Consider the following 23,855-nt stretch of genomic DNA (forward strand, 5'->3'; position numbering starts at 1 on the left):
CATACAAGTATGCAATAATTATAAACAAATTAAACTGAACTACATTAGGTTTCTACTGCTCCAGTGGGAATTTATTCCGGGTTACTGCTGGATCTTAAATGATCTTTACTACTGGTCTACTGAGAGTAAATATACACTCACCTAAAGGATTATTAGGAACACCTGTTCAATTTCTCATTAATGCAATTATCTAACCAACCAATCACATGGCAGTTGCTTCAATGCATTTAGGGCTGTGGTCCTGGTCAAGACAATCTCCTGAACTCCAAACTGAATGTCTGAATGGGAAAGAAAGGTGATTTAAGCAATTTTGAGCGTGGCATGGTTGTTGGTGCCAGACGGGCCGGTCTGAGTATTTCACAATCTGCTCAGTTACTGGGATTTTCACGCACAACCATTTCTAGGGTTTACAAAGAATGGTGTGAAAAGGGAAAAACATCCAGTATGCGGCAGTCCTGTGGGCGAAAATGCCTTGTTGATGCTAGAGGTCAGAGGAGAATGGGCCGACTGATTCAAGCTGATAGAAGAGCAACTTTGACTGAAATAACCACTCGTTACAACCGAGGAATGCAGCAAAGCATTTGTGAAGCCACAACACGTACAACCTTGAGGCGGATGGGCTACAACAGCAGAAGACCCCAGCGGGTACCACTCATCTCCACTACAAATAGGAAAAAGAGGCTACAATTTGCACAAGCTCACCAAAATTGGACAGTTGAAGACTGGAAAAATGTTGCCTGTTCTGATGAGTCTCGATTTCTGTTGAGACATTCAGATGGTAGAGTCAGAATTTGGCGTAAACAGAATGAGAACATGGATCCATCATGCCTTGTTACCACTGTGCAGGCTGGTGGTGGTGGTGTAATGGTGTGGGGGATGTTTTCTTGGCACACTTTAGGCCCCTTAGTGCCAATTGGGCATCGTTTAAATGCCACGGCCTACCTGAGCATTGTTTCTGACCATGTCCATCTCTTTATGACCACCATGTACCCATCCTCTGATGGCTACTTCCAGCAGGATAATGCACCATGTCACAAAGGTCGAATCATTTCAAATTGGTTTCTTGAACATGACAATGAGTTCACTGTACTAAACTGGCCCCCACAGTCACCAGATCTCAACCCAATAGAGCATCTTTGGGATGTGGTGGAACGGGAGCTTCGTGCCCTGGATGTGCATCCCACAAATCTCCATCAACTGCAAGATGCTATCCTATCAATATGGGCCAACATTTCTAAAGAATGCTTTCAGCACCTTGTTGAATCAATGCCACGTAGAATTAAGGCAGTTCTGAAGGCGAAAGGGGCTCAAACACAGTATTAGTATGGTGTTCCTAATAATCCTTTAGGTGAGTGTATACTACTGGTCACAAGTTTTAGAACACCTAAATTTTTCCAGTTTTTACTGAAATGTATGCAGTTTAATATCTCAGTGCACCAAATCCACGTGCTTCTCTTTAATCCCATGTACTCTTCACTGCTGTGTTGTTTGCCAAGTGTTTGGTATCCCATGAAAACTGAGACTCTCAGCTTTCTAACGATGTGAAGCATTCTCTGATGTGAAAAATCATTACGCATTCTGAAATGGGGGGGTGTGGGTTTACTTGGTCTGAGTAGGAATACAAAATCTCAGAAATTATATGACATATGCTAGAATCAGACAGTCTACTGAAGCAACACACACCCGTAGAGAGCTCAACATGGAAAACTCTGTTTAGTGTACTAACACACAACAATTTTACATCATTGGATCTGAACTTCTCTGTGTTTGATAGAACATCATATAATATATACTTAATTAATACCTAATTAATCGATAGGTTGTTCTGAACAAAACAAGCCCATGTGCAAAGAAATCCAATCCGGATGTGTTTGAGAATGAAACGCGCTGGTAGCCAAGAGAATAAGCTTTCAAACGATGTGCGCGTTGTAGGAATACAGTGTGACTTCTATGCACAGGAGCTGCGCATAACACTGCCAAATAATGCTAAAGAGGGTGTAGTAACACAGTATATATCTCTGAAATTGACTTTATTTTTCAGTTTTTGGTGACATAAACTTTGGCAGTTTACCACTTACCTTTGTACCATTTCAGGTTATTCACTGGACTTGAACTGCTTAAATTTCAATAAAAACTGGAACAATGGGGGTGTTCTACAACTTTTGACCAGTAGTATACATTTAAACCTATTACTGGAAGTGGGTTCTAACAAGAAATCTAAATGGTGTGCCTTTGAATTTTGAGATGGATGCTAAAAGAGTTTAACCAGGTTACACACATATGTATAGTGTTTAAGGGCCAATACATATTAATACAAGCAATTTTAGAGCTGAATGCTCCAGCAAAGTTAATTTTCAGGTTGGAAAAACTGTGTGGAATGACATCAGAGAGAAGTAAATATGTCCAGTTTTCATGATTTTAACATTAACTACTAAAGAAATACACGTACAGTACTGTGCAAAATTTTTGACAGGTGTGAAAAAATGCTGTAAAGTAAGAATGCTTTCAAAAATAGACATGTTAATTATATTATATGTATCAATTAACTAAATGCAAAGTGAATGAACAGAAGAAAAATCTACATCAAATCCATATTTGTGACCACCCTTTGCCTTCAAAACAGCATCAATTCTTCTAGGTACATTTGCACACAGTCAGGGATTTTGTAGGCATATAGTCAGGTGTCTGATTAAACAATTATACCAAACAGGTGCTAATGATCATCAATTCAATATGTAGGTTGAAACACAATCTTTAACTGACACAGAAACAGCTGTGTAGGAGGAATAAAACTGGGTGAGGAACAGACAAACTCAGCTAACAAGGTGAGGTTGCTGAAGACAGTTTACTGTCAAAAGTCCACCATGGCAAGACTGAGCACAGCAACAAGACACAAGGTAGTTATACTGCATCATCAAGGTCTCTCCCAGGCAGAAATTTCAAGGCAAACAGTGGTTTCCAGATATGCTGTCCGAGCTCTTTTGAAGAAGCACAAAGAAACAGGCAACGTTGAGGACCGTAGACGCAGTGGTCAGCCAAGGACACTTACTGCAGCAGATGAAAGACACATCATGCTTACTTCCCTTCGGAAGATGTCCTGCAGTGCCATCAGCTCAGAATTGGCAGAAAACAGTGGGACCCTGGTACACCCATCTACTGTCCAGAGAAGTCTGGTCAGAAGTGACCTTCATGGAAGACTTACGGCAAAAAGCCATACCTCCAACGTGGCAACATGGCCAAGTGACTCAACTATGCATGAAAACACAGGAACTGGGGTGCAGAAAAATGGCAGCAGGTGCTCTGGACTGATGAGTCAAAATGTGAAATATTTGGCTGTAGCAGAAGGCAGTTTGTTCGCCGAAGGGCGGAGAGCGGTACACGAATGAGTGTCTGCAGGCAACAGTGAAGCATGGTGGAGGTTCCTTGCAAGTTTGGGGCTGCATTTCTGCAAATGGAGTTGGGAATTCGGTCAGAATGAATGGTCTCCTCAATGCTGAGAAGTACAGGCAGATACTTATCCATTATGCAATACCATCAGGGAGGCATCTGATTGGCCCCAAATTTATTCTACAGCAACGACCCCAAACATACAGCGACCGTCATTAAGAACTATCTTCAGCATAAAGAAGAACAAGGAGTCCTGGAAGTGATGGTATGGCCCCCACAGAGCCCTGATCTCAACATCATCGAGTCTGTCTGGGATTACATGAAGAGAGAGAAGCAACTGAGGCTGCCTAAGTGCACAGAACTGAGGTTAGTTCACCAAGATGTTTGGGCCAACCTACCTGCCAGGTTCCTTCAAAAACTGTGTGCAAGTGCACCTAGAAGAATTGATGCTGTTTTGAAGGCAAAGGGTGGTCACACCAAATATGGATTTGATGTAGATTTTTCTTCTGTTCACTCACTTTGCATTTAGTTCATTGATAAATATAATCTATTAACATGTCTATTTTTGAAAGCATTCTTACTTTACAGCATTTTTTCACACCTGCCTAAAACTTTTGCACAGTACTGTATGTGTTACATGGATTGATTAAATTTTACATTTAGCATGGGGTGAACATGTCATTTAAAATTATGAACCACAGTATGTATTTAATTGAATTATTAATAAGAGCTGTGTTCGTTTACATAACATGATTAACCCGAAAGCCTTAAATCATTTCTGTTATCATTTCATAACCAAGTATTTCCATTCAGCACATTCTGTTATTTTACACACAACACCTATCCTAGATACCTTATATTTAATTAGCCAATTATATGTTCATTTCTATCCAAAGTAAAACATTAGAAAATGCTAATCGAAGCCCACCTGCTGTGTAAATGCAACCCAAAAAGTACTTCAAAGCAAACCTGTTTTATGCATTGAACTTCATCTGACTAAATACAACTCACATTGCAGCAGCTTGAGCAGACAGCAAGGTCTGCTGTAATGAATGCTTACAAATGTGGCTTTCAATTGTCCGCACAGTCATTACGACCAGCCCCACACAACCATAGAGCCCTTCTGCGTCTCCTTGCTACTTCTAAGTAAGCGATATTTTCCATAGATCCTTCTGCCCTACCCTTGTAAAATGACGCGGTTCAGAGAGAGACCGTGTCCTTTCTTTAACCCGGGCAGCTCGTAGATAACTCCATTGTCCCAATGAAATCTGTTCTGGTTTGCGAGATCGTTCAGCCTGAACATCAATAGTAAAGGGTTATTAGGTGCTCATAAATAAAAGGTATTGTGTCTGACGTGGTGTAACCACACTGTAATTAGCTGTCTTCAGGTAATGGATTGTTAATTATTGTGTGCAATATCTACTACTGCATGCCTCAGCTAAATCTCCTCTGCCCTTTCCCCAGTCCAAGTTCATAAAGCAGGCAAGCACACACACACACACACACACACACACATATATATACGGAGACTTCTCTGAAACAAATGCCATCCGAGATTGAAGGAAACCAAGCAAACCAAGCAAACCATACACAGCACAGATTAAATATGAATGAGGTTAATACCATAGTGCTGCCCTTTAAACTGGCCTAGGATTGTGTAGCAGACAGGCACGTTGTGTGGATCAGACCAGCGATGTTGTCGGGCTCAGGGACAGCACTCTATCTAGGAGGGAGAATCTGTTTTAGAGATTAGTGGAAGGTGACAGGATAAGGATGTTGTCGCAGCGATCAGTTAAGGATTGTCTCACAGGATTGTCTTGGCCCACAACCCTTCTCTTCTCATATGTGTTTCTAGACAGTTAGTTGGGGGTTTTATGGGAGCTAAAATCAACTTAGTCAGCCAGCCTCCAAGTATAAAAGTGTGTTTGAAACATGTGGAATGTTGGAACAGCGCATTCTGGAATGCCACTGCGGTCTACTGACCATGTACAATACGTGGCAGCATGCAAACAGTACAGTAGCCAATTTAATGGCACAGGAAAGGGGAGAGTTTTGCAATCCGGAATGAAGGTCACAGCTTACAAAATGAAGGAGGTTATCTAGATTAGCACATATAATGACGAAATGTTTTACAAGTGAATTAAATTAATGTTATGCCCGAGCAACCACGATACGGGCATGAATGGTACATAAATCATGCATGAATTACTGGTATAAATACTTTATCAACTAGGAAACAATAGCTACTTATCTTGGTATCAACAATTGAAAAACTTAACTGAATCTCAGCTCTTCATCTCAGCTGAAAATTGAACCCAACGCTGAACATGTTCCTGATACAGCCTCAGTGTGTCCACTGGGGAATTCCCAAGAAATAGGTCATATGTAGTGTGATGCCAGAGGAGCACAATTGTCCTGTCACCAAGTACACTACAGCTGGTTCTAGGAAATGTATACAAGCTAATTAAATGAGGTCCCTACTATTTAAGAGTGTAATAAAGCAGATAGAAAACTAGTCGGTTCTGGGGCAAATCTTGTGAGCTCAAATCCTGCTCGAAGATAATGGAATTAAGTTATTACCACAAAAGCAAAGACAAAAAACTTTCCTTATTATAGTTGGACCATTCATTCAACAAACGTCTGGCCACAAAAGACCGCATATTCAACAGACACAATTGAAATGTCAGTCAGCATAAAAATATTCCTCAAACTACAGTGTACCGTAAATAAAATGATGATATACTTGCTTTATATTAGCATTCTGGCGACATGTAAATCTTTTCCTTGATAACCAATGACACGATCAAAGCAACGATCTTTCTGTGCCGCATAGACCGAAGACCCCAGTTAAACTGTTTCATTGTGAGATTTTAAAAGTACACTCTTCATTTGTATTTGTATCAATAATAGATGCATGTAGTTGTGGCAAAGCTATTACGGTCCACTCCTTATAAAGAGCTGCACTTTATCTTGCACTTTTACATACTTTTCTCCTGACCTAGATCAGGCACGACGTCACAAGAACACTCATCCTGAAAAACAAACCAAATATCCCCCCTCCCCGGCTCTCTTTATACAGAAAGCATATAATGAATTCCAGGACTACATTTAAAATTTTAATCAACACAAGCATGTGCACAGGGGATAAACTGTCTTCCTTTTAACATGAAAGCAATTTAAGAGTTTTCAGACGATCTTAAAATGTGGGCCGGTTGCGTAGATGTAACCACACTACAGACAATCAGTCAGGAAGAGTGTAGCGGCAATATAGAAAAGTTACCTTTTGATCTTTGCGTTTGCAGAGAAAAATAGACACACAATATACTCCTTCTGTCAAACCCGTTAATTGGTCAATAAAAACTAATTTCAAGTGGATCGTCAAGTGGATCCAAACACACAATCACGGGTAAAACACACACACGAAATAACCGCATCACGGCACACCGAATACATGCCGATCCTCGCAGAGTGAGCGGGAGTCAGAGGTAACACATATTCCTCCGTGTGGCCTGGTGTTTACCACTTCATCTTTCACAAACTGCACACAAGAGAGACTTCACGTCTATAGATAAATGGCTCACACTCCACCGCGGTTTCTAAATCTGAATCTAACCGCCGTACTTAACGGGAGATGTTGCAAAAACAGTGTTGTCGTGGCGGTATCTAATGGTCTGACACTTTCATAATGAACAACTGTAATGTTCTCTCTATGGATTTGTTTCGTGAGAATGTGTCATTATCCACTCACCTTTGCAGATACTTTAAAAATGATTTATACTCGTTCCTTACAGGTTTTTATTTTATTTTATGTATATGTTTATTGTATTTTTAGTGCAGTGATTATCCGTTGGTAACATCAGTTTAAACAGTTTGGGAGAAGGAATAATGCATGTTTTATGTGGTGTAATAACTGCAATTCAATGGTAATTCTGTTGACACTATCACGGGCTCTATAAAACAGTGTGCTACATAATGTATGTCAGGGGCACACGGGATCTCAGTAAGATTAACTGATACTGTACTGCTGTGACAGAGGCTATCAGGGCAAACACGCCTCGGAAAATTGAGTTCAAAGTACCAAGAAAATGGTCTGGTTTTCTTTAAAACAATCAGACTCTGTCCATAGCAATATTTAAACAAGGAAGGATGAAAATTAATAATGCACATATCATTGTCACATGCCGGTTAAGGAAACAGGTCTAGGAACATGAAAAATGACCCGATTGTCGCTTTATAGACATTTATATGACAACCGTCTTAACACTAGAACCGCCGTGTGGGTCAACGTGAGCGATTATGGATTGAAATGTTTAAATAATTAACTTAATCCATTCTTGATTTTTCTAAATATTAAAGATATCCTGATGGCGTTTGAGAGCCAGATTTGCACAGATATTGTTGTATTAGCACTTTTACCTAGAACCCCCAAATAAGTCACTGTGACCCATTTAGTTCAATACATAGTTTTATTTAAATGTTTTGTCTACAATCATACTTGTTCATTGTATTGCAATCAAACCATGTGGCTGTTCTAGGTAGTGCAAAAATCTGGCGGTTCTAGAGTAAAAAATAAAAAATAAAATGTGTGATTGATGTCACACAGAATAGACCCAATCTTCTAAACTTTTGAGTTCAAAACAACATTCCAATTCAAAAAAGACTCACTATTAACTGTGTTTTTGTATCAATTGTGAGACTGCTGCATTCATCTACTACTTATTTAATTGTCAGGCACATTCACACAATTAAAGAACAATTAATGTACCTTGTATTTGTCAAGAATCAAGAATCAGAATAAAAATATTTACTGTGGCATATAGACCGGGCAAGACAGTGGTTTGCGCTCCTACACATACACATTGTGTTTGGACAATGAGAGTAATGTTATTCGTACTGTAATAATATTAAAAAGCAGATTTGTCGTGTGAACCAAAGCATAGCAGAAAGGCAAGGCGAAAACAGCACAGAAATGATGCTATTACAGCTTGTGAAACAGGATCACAGGGACTGCACACCAAGGGGAAGGTACTTCTTTAAACTCATTCATATTAAAATTGAAAACAGGCTTTTTCATGTGAAACACCACAGTTCGGAAGAAAAGAGATTTAAAGAGAGCGGTCAACTTTTGGGAGGAGCCGTCAAAGCAAACCCTGTGGCAGCATCCTGGTACTTTCGAATGACCGCTCAGCAGGCCTGCGCAATAACGACACACAGCAAGTTAGTTATGTAGGGCTGAACTCGGGAGATTAAAGAGTTATTAATCAAATTTGCAGTCTTCTGACACATTTTCTGACAGATGAGATATAAGTGGGTTCTACTGTCACTGCTAGCACCCTGTGAGTTTAATAACCGACCAAGACAGAATCACAACCCTAAACAACATCCAAATCCAAAGTTAGGACACATCTTTGGTGCATGTGAAAGACCAGCACTCTTGCTGGTGCCCAAACCCATCCTGACCTTTAAAACTAATTGCACGAATGCACTGAGCCCAATCAGTCTCAGATCTGCGACAGGATTGGCATCGCACACAACCAGATTGTGAAAAGTCCCCTAACTAATTAGAGAAAATGGTCCTCCTGAAAAATAGATGTGCACGACTCTAGGATTAATGGAGGGCACAAGATGTTCAGCCAGTTAAGAGAAGCTCACCTTCAGCGCCTCACTGCTGCTCACAGAGGACCGGCTGTCCTGTCTTTGATGTCAATGAGATGTCTAAAGAGACAACGCTTATACACTTATTTTATTAGCAGGAGATGGTCAAAGGAGTTAACCCCTTCACATAGCAACTGAAGTCTCTATGTGCAATATCAAACAGATTAATGAAATCACATGCCCCTACCCTACTGGTTTGTGTTCCAACTGAGCTCTCAGTGACTTAATTGAACCTTAACTAAAGTAACAATATACTTAGATTTGATTTTTTAAATTGTGTAATAAAATAGTTGGTTCTTTAATAAGTTCTTTATACAATTCTGTACTTAACTTAAAACTCCTACTGTTTAAAATCATTAAAAGGCTGTGATTTAGGAAATTATTAGTTCAATTAAGGGTTCAATTAAGTAATGGAGAGTTCGGTTGAAACAAAAGCCAGCAGGGTACTGCAGTACCAGGGGTGAGAACCACTGAAATACTAAGTGCAACAGCAGAAACCAAACCTTTCTGTTCCAATAAACCTTTGGCAGATTTGTAGGAGCTTTTTCTTTTAAACAAATGTTTAATTTTGAGCTGTAATTTAACCCTGAATTGGATTAAAACGCCTCACCCTTCCTGCTGCATGTTGGGATCCATTCTTACATCTGGAGATTTCAGTTTATTTAACACATTTATCTACATGGCCTTTACATAGTTCATGGGCAGCACACGTTTTATTTGATAATGGCAGTGCAATGCCTCTAACTGCCAACATAATTAACTACTGCCATTCAGCGTAACAGAATTAATTCCCAATCTTGCCAACAGAACACATCTGGCCCAAGGTGTTTACTATCTATTTACCAAACAGATGGAGTGCTTCGGAGGAGACAGAAGTCAATCTGCCTCTTGGGAACATCACGTCTAAACAATCCAGAAACAATCGTGGAGATTCAGAAGACCTTACAAATCTCAGAGCGTCGTCATGAAAATATGCCCTGGGTTAATGTTCTTCCTTTAACTGCTGGCTTTGTGCGTTGCACTACTTGGATTTTCCCATGTAAATGATATTCAGAGATCCTGATTTAAGGTGTACAACTCAAATGATTTATAGGCCAATCTTTAAAGATATAAGTCCAGTCAAGAACCAGTAGTAAAGGGTGTTACTTCACCTTAGAAATACTGACTCATCATTGAACTGGGGATTCACACTTGTCTGTAACAATAAGACTTAAGTTGTCAAAGCTCTGCAAGCAGTCATACTTCTTTATCTTTTCTATACTGCTGAGGATGTTTTCAAAAGAATAAGACTTGTCCAATATAGGTCAGGAACAGAAGTTAGCAATTCTCATCACCTGTACCATTCTTGCTTCGTGGAATAGAAAGCATGCATCCATGTGAAACCACTTTCCTAGGGTGACAAACACCAGGAATGTAAACTATTCATGAAGTGATACCAACAATCCTTTTTTAATTAATTGAAAAAGACTGTGATAATGTTCTTACACATCCAGGTGAGGGTTACTGTTCAAAGGAAAGCATCATCAAGTATGTCGTCAATATGCAATGATGTCAGACAGAATTAAATCATGTCATATAGAATAAATCTGCTGGTTTCAGACTCCAGGAAATCACTGCTGTAGACCAGACTGACATAAACCCAAATTAAAAGAATTACTTATACAAAGAACGCACTGAAGCAAAATAAGACATGTAAGTTTACTTAGATCCCTGTTCTAGTCTAGAAAACTTCAACACAAACAACACAATAAATAAAAGCGGCACATCAGGATTAAGGATTATGGGGGATTGCATTTGAAATAGGCCTGCCTTACAGCTAAATCATTAGTTTTACAGCATTAAATTATACCCAGTGGAGCAGATTGGATCTTACAGACAATAAAATGATCAGACGAGATAAACTGATCAAAAATCCAGCAAGAAGCAAGAAACTGCCACACAAATGTAGGTTTGGTTACAAAGTAATAGTAATAGATCAGCAAAAAAGACATGCACTTAATAGCTCGAACTCTTTACAAATTTAAAAGGACATTAGTATGCATTTAAATGAACATCAGCAAAGTTCGTGCATTTTATATGAGACCATGCAGCCCCAGAGATGAAAAACACATAAACCACCAGTTAGATTAGTTTATTAATTTCTAAGTGCAGTTTACTAATTTGCACATACTATAATTCAAACCACTAATTAGGAAACCAAGTGAACCAATTTAGTAAATGTTGGTCACAAATTTAAAAAGTATGCCCACAAATCAATAGAGTGTCCGGAAATGTATTTCACGTTGTTTCTTCCCCAACGATGTCATCGCTTGGGGCTCCAAAGATTTTCCTGCATATTTTGTCTCCTTTAAAAAGGTCATCTGCTGTATTTTTTTAGGGCATCAGAATAATATTAAAATGCAGCTCTGAATCATGGCAGCATTGTTTATTTAATTTAATAAACTGAATATGCATAAAATCCTAATTAGGCTTCTTCCTGTCTTCTGAATAAATTACAAATTAATATGTATTAAGTGAGGCCTTGAAAGTATAAACTCTCGCTGCGGTTTTATTTATGTATTTATTTATTTATTTTCAGAAAACAAAAACTAATCCTGCATAACATTTAAAAAAAAGAAAATTAAATATTTAACAAGATTAAAATTCCCCGTGCCATAACTTTTTCTTATCATTCAACATTTTAAATGAGTGTAAAAACTGTATCCAATCTCCCTTTGCTCTTTATATACATACAGATAGAATGATAGACGGATCTTCTCTGTAAGTACACTGAATCTACCAATTTTAATCAGATGGCAATCTCAGGAGAAAAACACCACTGGGATTCATATTTAGTTAAAGGGCAAGAGTGTTGTTATAAAACAAGTACATCTTGCATTTGCATACAAATCAGCGCCTCCCTCACAGAGCTGTCCTTATTCACCGCGCTGACCTGCAGTACTTCCACTCCTGTTAAGACTCTTTATCCACACATTACATTTGAGAAGACCAAACCATTTCCGTGAGCATCTCTCCATTTACACTCCAACCTTTAAATAAAATCCTAAATCAGTGCTTAAATAAATACCACTCCAATAAATAAACCACAAACCAGTTTGCAAATTGAATCATTACCCCCCTGACTAGTGGAATGCCTCCTCTCCAGCAAGGTGGAAATTTCATTTCCCTTATCTTCTACGGGAGGAAGCTTCTGGGTCAGTAATTTGCAGAAAGCCATGTTCATCAAAACATTACATGTTCAGCAAAATCTCTGCTGCTCTGTGTCGCTCTCCTCTCTCAGAGTCACGTGAGCTCTGTTGATGGACACAGGCTACAGGCTTTAACAACCACAAGAACAGGAAGAGGCTTGTTTTGTTTTTAGGTGCACTATCTCCGAAATGTCCTAGAACAGAATCTCCTTGATCCTTAATAGCGTACCTGTAATACTTACTATAATAGACTTTGGAGCTCCTGAGCTGTGTAACGTCTGTAGTGATTATTTTAATATATTATCAGTCTGCAGTTACAATCAAAAAATCAGAAAATAACAATCTAAGACCTCTAGGCCTAATTCTTAACAATACACACTAGAGCAAACCAACAAATTAAATACATACATGCATATCTCAGTAAATAAACACAATGAATCACGATATAGGTTGGGCATCTTTTGTGTCAACCTGAGAATTGCTTGCGATCAATGTTTCATTCATTTTCAATTAAACTTTCAACAGCATCCATCAGGGATCTCCTTGTTACTGGCAAGCTATACACTGTGGCCGAATTTTACGCTGCTATGCTGATGCACTAAGGATCTGCCATTAATGGAATTTATTTACTGGATAACTGTGATCAAACTTGATCGCTTGTCACCCTTTAAATACTTCAGGCAGCAGCGGTTATATGTGTTGTTGCTGCTGTTGTTTACCTGAAACGGGAGCAGACAGGACGGGTATCTTGATTGGTGAGAGGGTGATGAGGTGGAAGGGCTGCCCAGAGACGGAAGGCAGACCCTGAGATGCTTCCGACTCCATCGCCACCATCGCGGCTGCCGTTAATGCAATCCTCTTGTTGCTGCCAACGCGTTTGATAGCGACCGGACAAGCTCCTACAACAAAGAACACATCAATACACACATACATATTTATTTGACATTATTAAATACATTTATTGGCAATGATTTATTTGAATAGTGATTTGTCTCTATATTAATGCTTTTTTGACCGACTTCACAAAAACATATTGCATTACATTGTAAACACTTAAGACTAGACAATAAGCTATTGTTTTATGAATGGGAGCCTAACAGAAGAAACACCTGATAGATATTGACAGATTGCAATCAAACTGGTTTTAAATAAGAGCAAGATTCGATTTTCTTTCTGTAGGCCAATAGTGATAGTTTGACATTTCTTTTGGATTAACCTATTGGAAAACCTCTTAAATAAGGAAACATTTTCAGGGGAAAGGTCTGATGTAGGGTCTTTAGTCTGCAAGAAGATATATCAGAAACATTCCCACTAGTAAACATTACTTTGTGCGTAGATGCAGACCTTCCGTAAGAAACGTTGGTGGCAGTGTGGGGCTTAGTTTAAACTTAAGTAGTAGTTATTCACCAGGCAATCTAATGTTATTACACATTGGAGCAGCAGTATTTCAGCTAAAACTCTTGACATGCATTTGAGAGCAAATATTCAAAACACGAAGGCACCAATTATACCCCTTTCACATATATTCTGCATCATGTGCTGAACCAAAATCTATCCTACTGGGAAAACCGTATGTAGAGACAGTGAAATCCGATATACAATGCTAAATTTAGTGAATCGATCAATAAATAAATAAATAGAAACATCCATATGAAATATATATCCTTTCTGTTTCCCCTGATCAGCCACTCTGTGTGTTTTGGCAGAGAATAAATCCCAAAGACAGAAGCTTTTAAATGATTTCAGAGTTGAGACAGATTATAACAAAATCTCCGGCAGGGAGAGCAATTAGGGCCGTCCTTCGGCACGCGAATGAAACCATCGCAGGACCGCCGGTCTCCAGCGCACTGCGCCGCAATCACAAAAGGAAATGAACGGAAGTCAGTCCAATGTAAAACCATGGTAATTGGTGTCTGCATGACCTAAAGCAGTCATATCGAGGCCTTGTTAAAAATGCAAAACCCCGTAAGTGACAGGTTGTCAACAAATGTATGATTGGTAGAAGCATGAAATTCAGTTTCAAGTCGGATGTTTTCTTGTTGTTTTGATTTGTTTTGTGCAGCGGTTTCTGGACAGCAAATTCTCAGCGGTAAATCTTCTTGCCTCGAGTGAAATGCTGGAATGTCAGGTAAAAAACTTAGATTTTCTACATAAACAGATACACAGCACAACATGCCGTATGATAGTTAATGTTGGTCATTAAATTCTGCCGCTGAAATATATCTATAACAAAGATGTGATATTTCACCTCTGCGGTACCTAGTTTATGGGCTTGGCAGGGTAATAATGAAAAAGTGATCAGTGCTATTTCAACTCATTAACGTTCTTCCTGAAATTAATGATTGTACTCTCTCTACACACATGATAGGACAAGCCCTCACAGGTGTCTCCATCCACATTCGGCTCATGCAAGACTCAAGGAGAGAAAAAAAAAAAAAGTCTGCTTGACGTGTTCATACGCCAAATCAATAGACAGATCAAAAAAGAAGATGTAAGAATCCTTTCAAGGGGAGGACAGGGTCAATACTGTAGACCTGTGAAATAGATGGCACAATATAAAAACCCTCTTTACAAAATCAACTTGCCATTTTGCCTTTATTTTCTCGTTTTAAACTATTATTGTTCGTTTATTAATTTAAAAACCAAACAAACACATACATCCTGGCATTGTAAGTGAGTCTTATCAAGTAAACATTGTTCCTACCCTTCTCTGTGTGTTTCCTATACACCCCCCCAGCCTTAATCTCAACATGTGTCTCCAAAGAACTCTTTCCATAAACACACTTGCCAGACTAATAACATTGTAGGAGTCTGTCGGTATCAAAAAAGCGATTCACACAACCTGTTGTAAGATGATCTTTGCACACGTTGATCCTGGCAACAGACCCTAAAGCCTGCCTGGGAGGAAACACTCTCTCATACAGTGAGGAGACAGATTAGTCTCTGTGCGTCTCCAGCCCTTGGCATGACTTTCCGCGGTGGCGGCTGCACACAATTCTTGTGGAAGTGCCAAGGAGATAAGATGAGCTTTGACAGAGAACTAATAAACCGGTTCCGATCAATACACATTTTACAACATCCTTCAGAAGACTGGTACTCTGTTTAACTGTCTCTTTCTTATTTAATTTATTAGCATTTGAAGTTACATCTGAGAACACATGACTATCAATTAACCAATTGCTTGATCAATCTGTCCGATTAGCAGTTGGGAAAACATCACAGCTATGCTGCAACTAAAACACTATAAAATATAGAGATTATCCACACAATATACAAAACTGGAACACAATATCTGAGTGATGTCAATTTGAATCCATATAATACATCTTGTAAATTCGTAAATATGCCCCACTTTGTATGGTTGTAGAGAAACAGAATCACATACTATTACACAATTTAAACATGTCTGAATTTACATGCCAAGGCAGCTAAAAGGAAAGTTCTAATCACAGCAGCTACTGTATTCTTGCATGACTTTTATTAGTGTTACGACCCAGAAGGACTTAGGGATTATTTCCCTGCAGGATTCTGCGATGCATCCCGATTTTGTGGTTTTATGCACTGAATAAACTATTGATGGTATGAATTGTTGCAGAAGAGCTCTGGAAGTTGTGTCAGTACATTGTGTCCTACTACAGCGATGAGCTCTTTCTCAACCCTTTCAAACCTTCAGGAAAAAAAATACGGAGTTTAGCACCAAAAAGAAGAGTTTAAGTTTCCCCTTGTTTTTGTGACACTAATAATTGGTTGAGAAACTGCTGAAATCTCACTTCTAAGACTCTTCATTAGTGCTAGGGCAATTTAAGATGAAAAAAACAGCTATATATATATTTTGCTAGGGAAGATTGTGCAATATGAAAGAAGTAAAGATTTGACAGAAAAATGAGGTTACTGAAATAACACTAATAAGTTATATCCTATAGCATGCTCATCAATCACAATATAAGCAGTCTTATTGCCACTTAGATTTTTTTAAGTTACCCCTCATAACCTAAAATAAAGTACTTTTTATGATATATACTGTATATACACTCACCTAAAGGATTATTAGGAACACCTGTTCAATTTCTCATTAATGCAATTATCTAACCAACCAATCACATGGCAGTTGCTTCAATGCATTTAGGGGTGTGGTCCTGGTCAAGACAATCTCCTGAACTCCAAACTGAATGTCTGAATGGGAAAGAAAGGTGATTTAAGCAATTTTGAGCGTGGCATGGTTGTTGGTGCCAGACGGGCCGGTCTGAGTATTTCACAATCTGCTCAGTTACTGGGATTTTCACGCACAACCATTTCTAGGGTTTACAAAGAATGGTGTGAAAAGGGAAAAACATCCAGTGTGCGGCAGTCCTGTGGGCGAAAATGCCTTGTTGATGCTAGAGGTCAGAGGAGAATGGGCCGACTGATTCAAGCTGATAGAAGAGCAACTGTGACTGAAATAACCACTCGTTACAACCGAGGTATGCAGCAAAGCATTTGTGAAGCCACAACACGTACAACCTTGAGGCGGATGGGCTACAACAGCAGAAGACCCCACCGGGTACCACTCATCTCCACTACAAATAGGAAAAAGAGGCTACAATTTGCACAAGCTCACCAAAATTGGACAGTTGAAGACTGGAAAAATGTTGCCTGGTCTGATGAGTCTCGATTTCTGTTGAGACATTCAGATGGTAGAGTCCGAATTTGGCGTAAACAGAATGAGAACATGGATCCATCATGCCTTGTTACCACTGTGCAGGCTGGTGGTGGTGGTGTAATGGTGTGGGGGATGTTTTCTTGGCACACTTTAGGCCCCTTAGTGCCAATTGGGCATCGTTTAAATGCCACGGCCTACCTGAGCATTGTTTCTGACCATGTCCATCCCTTTATGACCACCATGTACCCATCCTCTGATGGCTACTTCCAGCAGGATAATGCACCATGTCACAAAGGTCGAATCATTTCAAATTGGTTTCTTGAACATGACAATGAGTTCACTGTACTAAACTGGCCCCCACAGTCACCAGATCTCAACCCAATAGAGCATCTTTGGGATGTGGTGGAACGGGAGCTTCGTGCCCTGGATGTGCATCCCACAAATCTCCATCAACTGCAAGATGCTATCCTATCAATATGGGCCAACATTTCTAAAGAATGCTTTCAGCACCTTGTTGAATCAATGCCACGTAGAATTAAGGCAGTTCTGAATGCGAAAGGGGGTCAAACACAGTATTAGTATGGTGTTCCTAATAATCCTTTAGGTGAGTGTATAGTGGCACAGCCTGGCATGTGGGTCATGCCGGTATTGGGTCCTGTCTCTGGTTAGCTATGTGGTGAAAATGTTTTAGAGGGTTATTCGGGGTCGTCGTCAGCATGTGGTCCAAAGTCGTTTGCCGTGAGGGTTTGTCGACTGAAGAAAGCTCGTAAGTCCTGTGGTCCGTTTGGGTCTTTCTCTTCTCACCTCTCATTCTCTCTCAGCTATGCTATGCAGCCTCCTGGTGTTTCCCCTAAGGTACTTTGCCACGAATGCTGTCGGTGGCAGGCTTTTATGCCGCTGTCTGATGTGTTGCAGGTGTGCGAGCTTGTCTCAGTCAGACAGCTTTCGTTCTTTTCCCGGCGGTGTGCAGAAGGGGAGAAGTGGAAAGCGCATGGCGTTGTGTTATGATACGTAGGCACGCTCCTGTACTCTATGAACTGTGAAGATCCCCTGGCATCTGCACGGAAGCAATGTTGTGAACATTGGTCTCCTTGACAAGGCCATTGAACAGACATTAAACCCCACATGTCTAAGGATCACCCTGCCTTATCTGGGGTAAACTCCCGGTCTTTCCACGGTCCATTGCTGCTGTGGAGATGTTGTGTGTGCTGCCCATTGCGTTGGGGTGCATCGTGATTGAGTTAGGATGTGTTTGTGATACTGGTGAATAAAACACAAATTATACTTGAAATATTTTACAATTTAATAATAGCAATATCCTTGGACATCTCAGTATGAGAAATTAGGACGACAAAATCATATTAGATCATATATCGTTTATTTTCTATAATGCAGAGAAAACGTGGTATCTCTGGCCATTGTAAGTGATGTTAGAATCCGTCTTCGAAAAGTCTTATTGACGCGGAACAAAAACACATGATTAAATAAAATTGCTTTCCTTCTGCTGTGGTCGTTGTCCTGTATAAAATTAAATTCCCCGTACCTCAGAAAGCAGGCTTTCAATTCCTGGTTGTCAACCATTGTCCAGAATGTAATTGTCTTTTCTTCGGCTTCATCGGCTATTAGTATAAGAAATGTGTGCTTTCTTCTGATGAGCGCAGATTGTCACAAATTGTCAACACATCGTATGCAATACTGACTCACAACCTCAATTGCAAAAAAAACAACAACAACATGAAAATACTGCTTAATTTCCCCGTTTCCTGTAGCTTTCTTTATCGATGTGCAATGTAACCACTGCTGAACACAATGTTTAAATAGTCACTACTCAGTCGCTTCTTCTGGGACCAGGTTGCAAGCGCTCATTTTGCAGTTCAGTGAAGAATATATTGTATCACACGAACGCGTTTATAACTATGAATACTACATCATATCATTAGGCCTCTGCAAACGCACAACTCCTTGCAGTAGCTAAAGGGTAAAAACACTTGTGGGACACGGTGCTATTGTGGCGCCGGCCTTGTTAACGATACTGTTGATTAAATTCCTAAGTAATATGTGAAAACCAAGAGAAGGATGAAATGAAGAATGATTCCTGGTGTGTAATAGCTTCAGCCTGTGTCAGGTATATTGATTATTATTGCTAAGACTGTCCTCATCAAAACAAAGGGGCGCAGTGATGCGAGACAGATCAGTAGATATCCCACCGGAGAGCGCGGTGAAGGTCATTTGTGAAAAAGAAAGTTCCACCCGTCGTAGTAGCTTTGGGGCTTAGTGCTGAATTTCATTTCGAGAGCACACAGGAGGGACCCAGCGTTGGTCATCTTTTAAACGCTACTTAAGGCTGCATGTCTGGTGCGAGAAAGGTTGCACCCAAGAGTTGAACAACACAAAGGTCTCGTTTTGAAGAACACGACTTCCACCATCACAAAAAACTCACGCCATCCTTGCCCGTCTATCCAGTGACCTCTGTGATTGTGTGGCAGGCGTCGGGAGACACTCCAGGGACAATCTTAAAGTGCTGTTTTACGACAGCAGCCTGGCAGCGAATTCACTCCCTTTAATACCCCTGCAATGCAAGCCTCGCTATACCACATGTTTAAAAATGTATGAGACCTTCCTGGGCTGAATGCGAATAACACTTCTCTGGCATTATCACACCCATTGTTATAATGTGATTAGAAAGTGAAACTCCTTTTTCAGCATGATGAGTTTCGAGCTCGTTTGCGGCCGTGTTTTCAGCGAAGGGCCCGAGGGGGAGACGGGTCAGCAAGCATTTTCGACTGGTTGGCAGAATACAGACTGTTATATCCAAATAATGCCTGCAAAGGCTACAATCCACACCTTCGATGTAGTAATACTAGCATGCTTTGTCAGACAAGAAATCCTAGTCTTCTACTTCCTCAGAACGTCCTCAGAACTGAAAGCACAGTCAAAGCACAGTGCCTCCTATGAAATCCAAAAAGACTGTAGTTTGTAGTCCAGCCATCTCAGTCCAGGAAGGGGAATGGTCTCACGGCTCTTTTAACTCGTTCATTAAACACATGTAAATATACACAAATATATAAACACAAATAAACCTGGCAAAAACAAATGATCATCATGAAATATTGCCAACCTGTGTCCCATCCAGATGTTCGATTACAGCTATAAATGAATGTCATCTTTGATTATAAAAGCTGATTATAGTAAGTTGCAAGTCTTGGCCACAAACCCACTTGAGATTCTACTTTATTGATGCTGAAATTACTTTTAATCCAATGGATACAGGGAACATTTTGACACCTGTCATCAATCCGTTCAGTAACCAACCTACATATCCGTACAAAACCTCGGTCACAGATGACTTGAGAGTAATGCACATGATTTTGGGCAGATTTTAATGCATGTATGCCTCTCCATGCTAAATCCACTCTTAGTTACATGTCATCAAGGCTCTGCATAAATACGAATGCTCCTGTACATGTAATGCAGTTTAACACTAACCTGATATATGCTGAGGTGATACAAGCAGAGTGTGAAAATTCCTCGAGGCAGCAGCTGGCCTAGATATACTCATTGCCACTTGATTTGTCATCAGCAGCGGCTTTTCATGCCTCTGGAAGACTCTTACTTCTTCAGGATTTATCCACGTGGCATCCATAGCGAGGGCATTGTTCAAGTAAATCTGGAATTCAATACATTATTTTCATTTGGTTTCCGAAGTGTCAAAAAGCACACCCGCTTTTCAGCAGACATGAACTAAACCAAGCTTTGCAACCATCCTCTGTATACACATTTATAAGACAACATCAGCACATGCACAGTACTTTGTTACCTTGTACTCTGGCCTCCTTTTTTCCACCCATCTTTTTCTCAAATGCGGTGGCAACACCGAGGTGTAAACACGGGGAAAGACAGGAACCAAATCCACGTTTGTTGACGGTTGGAATCCAAGAACAGGTGGCCGAGAAGCCAGATCCCACTGGAGGGCAAGGAGGAGAAAAACATCACACTGGGTCAATTCATTTTGCATCTGGATGCTTTATTAAATATTCACATGAAAGGCAAAACACTGAGAGAAATTCCTAATAAATAAATTCAACTAACAAAATAATAAGCAGTAGGCGTGGGTAGCTTCCAGAAGCAGCCAGTATTAAACACATCACCAGAGACAACCTCAATCATAATAAGTGCAGTAACACCTCTGATGTGGAAGTTAAATTTTTAATGAGGGGATATGAAATGTGAATTTATTGCTTCTACCATAAAATAGCAATACACACATAAACAGGTTCAATCATTAATGTACCCTCTACTTCTACACCTATGGCCATGACTTAAAGTCCTATTACTTTATTAAAGTCATCCTTGTTCAACAAATTGCTTTACTTTTATACCTAAGAAGTGAATAAAACTTCCCTGTATCTTGTAGTATCTTCTTTTTTCAACTATTCTTTTAGACTCTGAAGTAAGATGCTGATTTAAAGGCAGAGCTTTATTGTTTAACTTGTTTTGTTTAAAAATATGTCACGTTTGCAGATGGTTAAGTAAAAGAGGACACAATAGATACCCAAATCTAAGATTGAAGGGACCTGAATGAAACCGATCATTCCAAACGAAAGAGATGTGTTTATAATGAGGTGTTTAGTGAGACAGCAGATTTTTCAATACAAGTGCATGAATTTAAAACAATTTGAACCATCCAACCATGGGGAAAAAGATATAAATAGAACCTGCAACCATATGTTGTTAATTTAAAATGTAATCCATTTAAATAAATCAATAACTGGATAAATAACAGCTTAGCCATGTTGTATCAATCTCAATACAGTATCAATACAGTTTCCTCCAGTGTTATTATTGTAATTCAGTCACTGAGTCCTATACGCTACAAAACTCTGCAACTCCTGCCTTTCCAAACATCACTAATGCTGCTGCTTCTCAAATGTAAAAGACATAAGATATGCCCCCATAAGACTGCCATATGGGCATGCCAACACACAATATGAGAAACAATATACCAGGCAATGGTAAACAGTTGCAACATTATTTTGTTTATTTGTTTGTTGAAATATGAAGTGGGAGATCAGATTATAAAAGGAACTGAAGCAGAACTGAAACAATCAGAAACATTTCCAGGGGCGATGCTGACCCAGTGAAATAGGCAGAACGGGCCCATAGGGTGGTAAACTGCGGCTGGAGTATCACGTTGTAAGGCTCAGCTAGGATTTCCTTGGATTGACATAAAACTGTACCTTCTGTGGCTTAGTGTGTACCTGTGAACTCACTGTGTTATCACTGAAAGCTGTATTAGCCTCCCTGACTCCTGGCCTCACGTTTAGATCAATGAAAGATAAACTCCTGGTTGTTACTATCAAGGCTGCTAACCTCCACTCACAGGATAGACCAGACCTTTAAAGCTGCTCCTGAAACTCCTCCCCAGGTCACATTGGGAACTGCAGAACTTCACCATGTTGGTCTCATCTGAATGCATATGTATGTGTTTGAGCTTTTCTCTGAGCTGGATTAAGTGGAGATATTGTGCTTCTTTTATTAGATTTTAAGAGCTTTTATTGAAAAACACCTTGGGGTGCCACGCATGCAGAGCACTGTATAAGAATGAAATGTATTGTGTTGTGCAATGGCATAGCTCTGGTTTTTGGACCTACATTGCAAAAATAAAATGGTTGGCCTCACACTGCATTTCAGGGTGGGTGCCTTTAGAATATCTCTCCTGCATTAGCATGGAGTCATACAATGCTGACAACTGTCCTCCTAATTGTAAAACCCTGTCTTAGCTGAATGGACCAAATTAAAAGCAGCAAGAGGCCACAACCTTTATAGTTCAAGCAGTGTGGCCGCTAAAATCCTTCCCAATCAACATAATCTGAATATACTAATATAGTAACTTGCACCCTCAACAAGTCAATACAACATATCATGTTAAACAGATTTAACTGTGATATTTACTTAGATTACAGCACAACCTACAACCTGGTACACTCAATTTGCATTAAATGTTTTTTTCTTTCCTTCCAACATTTTGTAAAAAATGATCAAATAATGCAGAACATGTAAGTGACATTGATTGACAGCAGACAAGTACAAGCTTTATTGCTCACTTGTCAGCAGTAAACTAACTGTGGATTGTAAAAATATACTCACACTTAAAAGTCTTGATTTTTCTAACCTCTGATTGGGTGATAAAAATACAACATAGTAGACATAGAGACAATACTAATGGTTTCAATCTGTGGATATACTGTGTTGCAATAGCAGACTCTGCTGAAAAGCCCTTTATCTCTTCAAGAGTGTTACATTAGATCATACTAATGCAAAATTATGACTTGGCAGGAAAATATCTCGCTACAATTGTTCAATTACAGCCTTCAATTACAACCCGTGTTATTTTTGGACTACTCGTCAGGGTAAAAAGGCGCTGATCTCATCTGTGAATCTCGTTTTTCAATTCACTGAATATGAAATTTTATAAACACATCTTTACCTTTAAGTGGATTTTCATGAAGTGTTGCACAGCGTTCAATCACTGTGCTTAGTCATCCCTCCATACCATTAAAAATCAATCAATTGCGTGCAATATATATGATCAAACTGTCTTTCAGAGGCTCCGCAGTGCAAAGCCTATTCTAAATAAAGCATTACATTGCAGGGCTTACAAATGTGTAAATTATGCTCAATGGGCTGCAAAGTCAAGGTCTATATCATGGCCAGCACGCCTGAAACATTGAGATCAAGGTATATTTTCACTCCACAGATGAAAAGTCATGCTGCATTTCAGCAGACGATAGGCGAGGGATACAGGGGAAACGGGGAGCTGTACTGCAGCGAGCGCCTCTGGCGGCGGTGGGGGGTCACGACAGAGCAATTGAAGCATTTACGCAACATGCTGCATTACACTTTCTCCAGACGCACTCCACTGGAGCTAAATAAATAAAACATTGTTTGATTATTTAAAACTGTGTGTATCGTTCACACAGAATGAA

General features: G+C 39.7%; 1 protein-coding gene across 1 annotated transcript in view; it reads right to left on the reverse strand.

Annotated features, from left to right (window-relative positions):
• The window catches only part of tcerg1l (transcription elongation regulator 1 like), a 62,757-nt gene that overhangs the window by 38,336 nt on the left and 566 nt on the right, over positions 1-23,855 (reverse strand). The window contains exons 2-4 of the mRNA XM_066693546.1: positions 20,687-20,833; positions 20,356-20,536; positions 12,950-13,129 (exon numbers count right to left, since the gene is read on the reverse strand). Coding sequence (XP_066549643.1) covers positions 12,950-13,129; positions 20,356-20,536; positions 20,687-20,833 — 508 coding nt within the window. The remainder of the gene's footprint in view (positions 1-12,949; positions 13,130-20,355; positions 20,537-20,686; positions 20,834-23,855) is intronic.

The sequence above is a fragment of the Amia ocellicauda genome, chromosome 20 (genome assembly GCF_036373705.1).
Source record: "Amia ocellicauda isolate fAmiCal2 chromosome 20, fAmiCal2.hap1, whole genome shotgun sequence".
NCBI classification, from domain to species: Eukaryota; Metazoa; Chordata; class Actinopteri; order Amiiformes; family Amiidae; genus Amia; species Amia ocellicauda.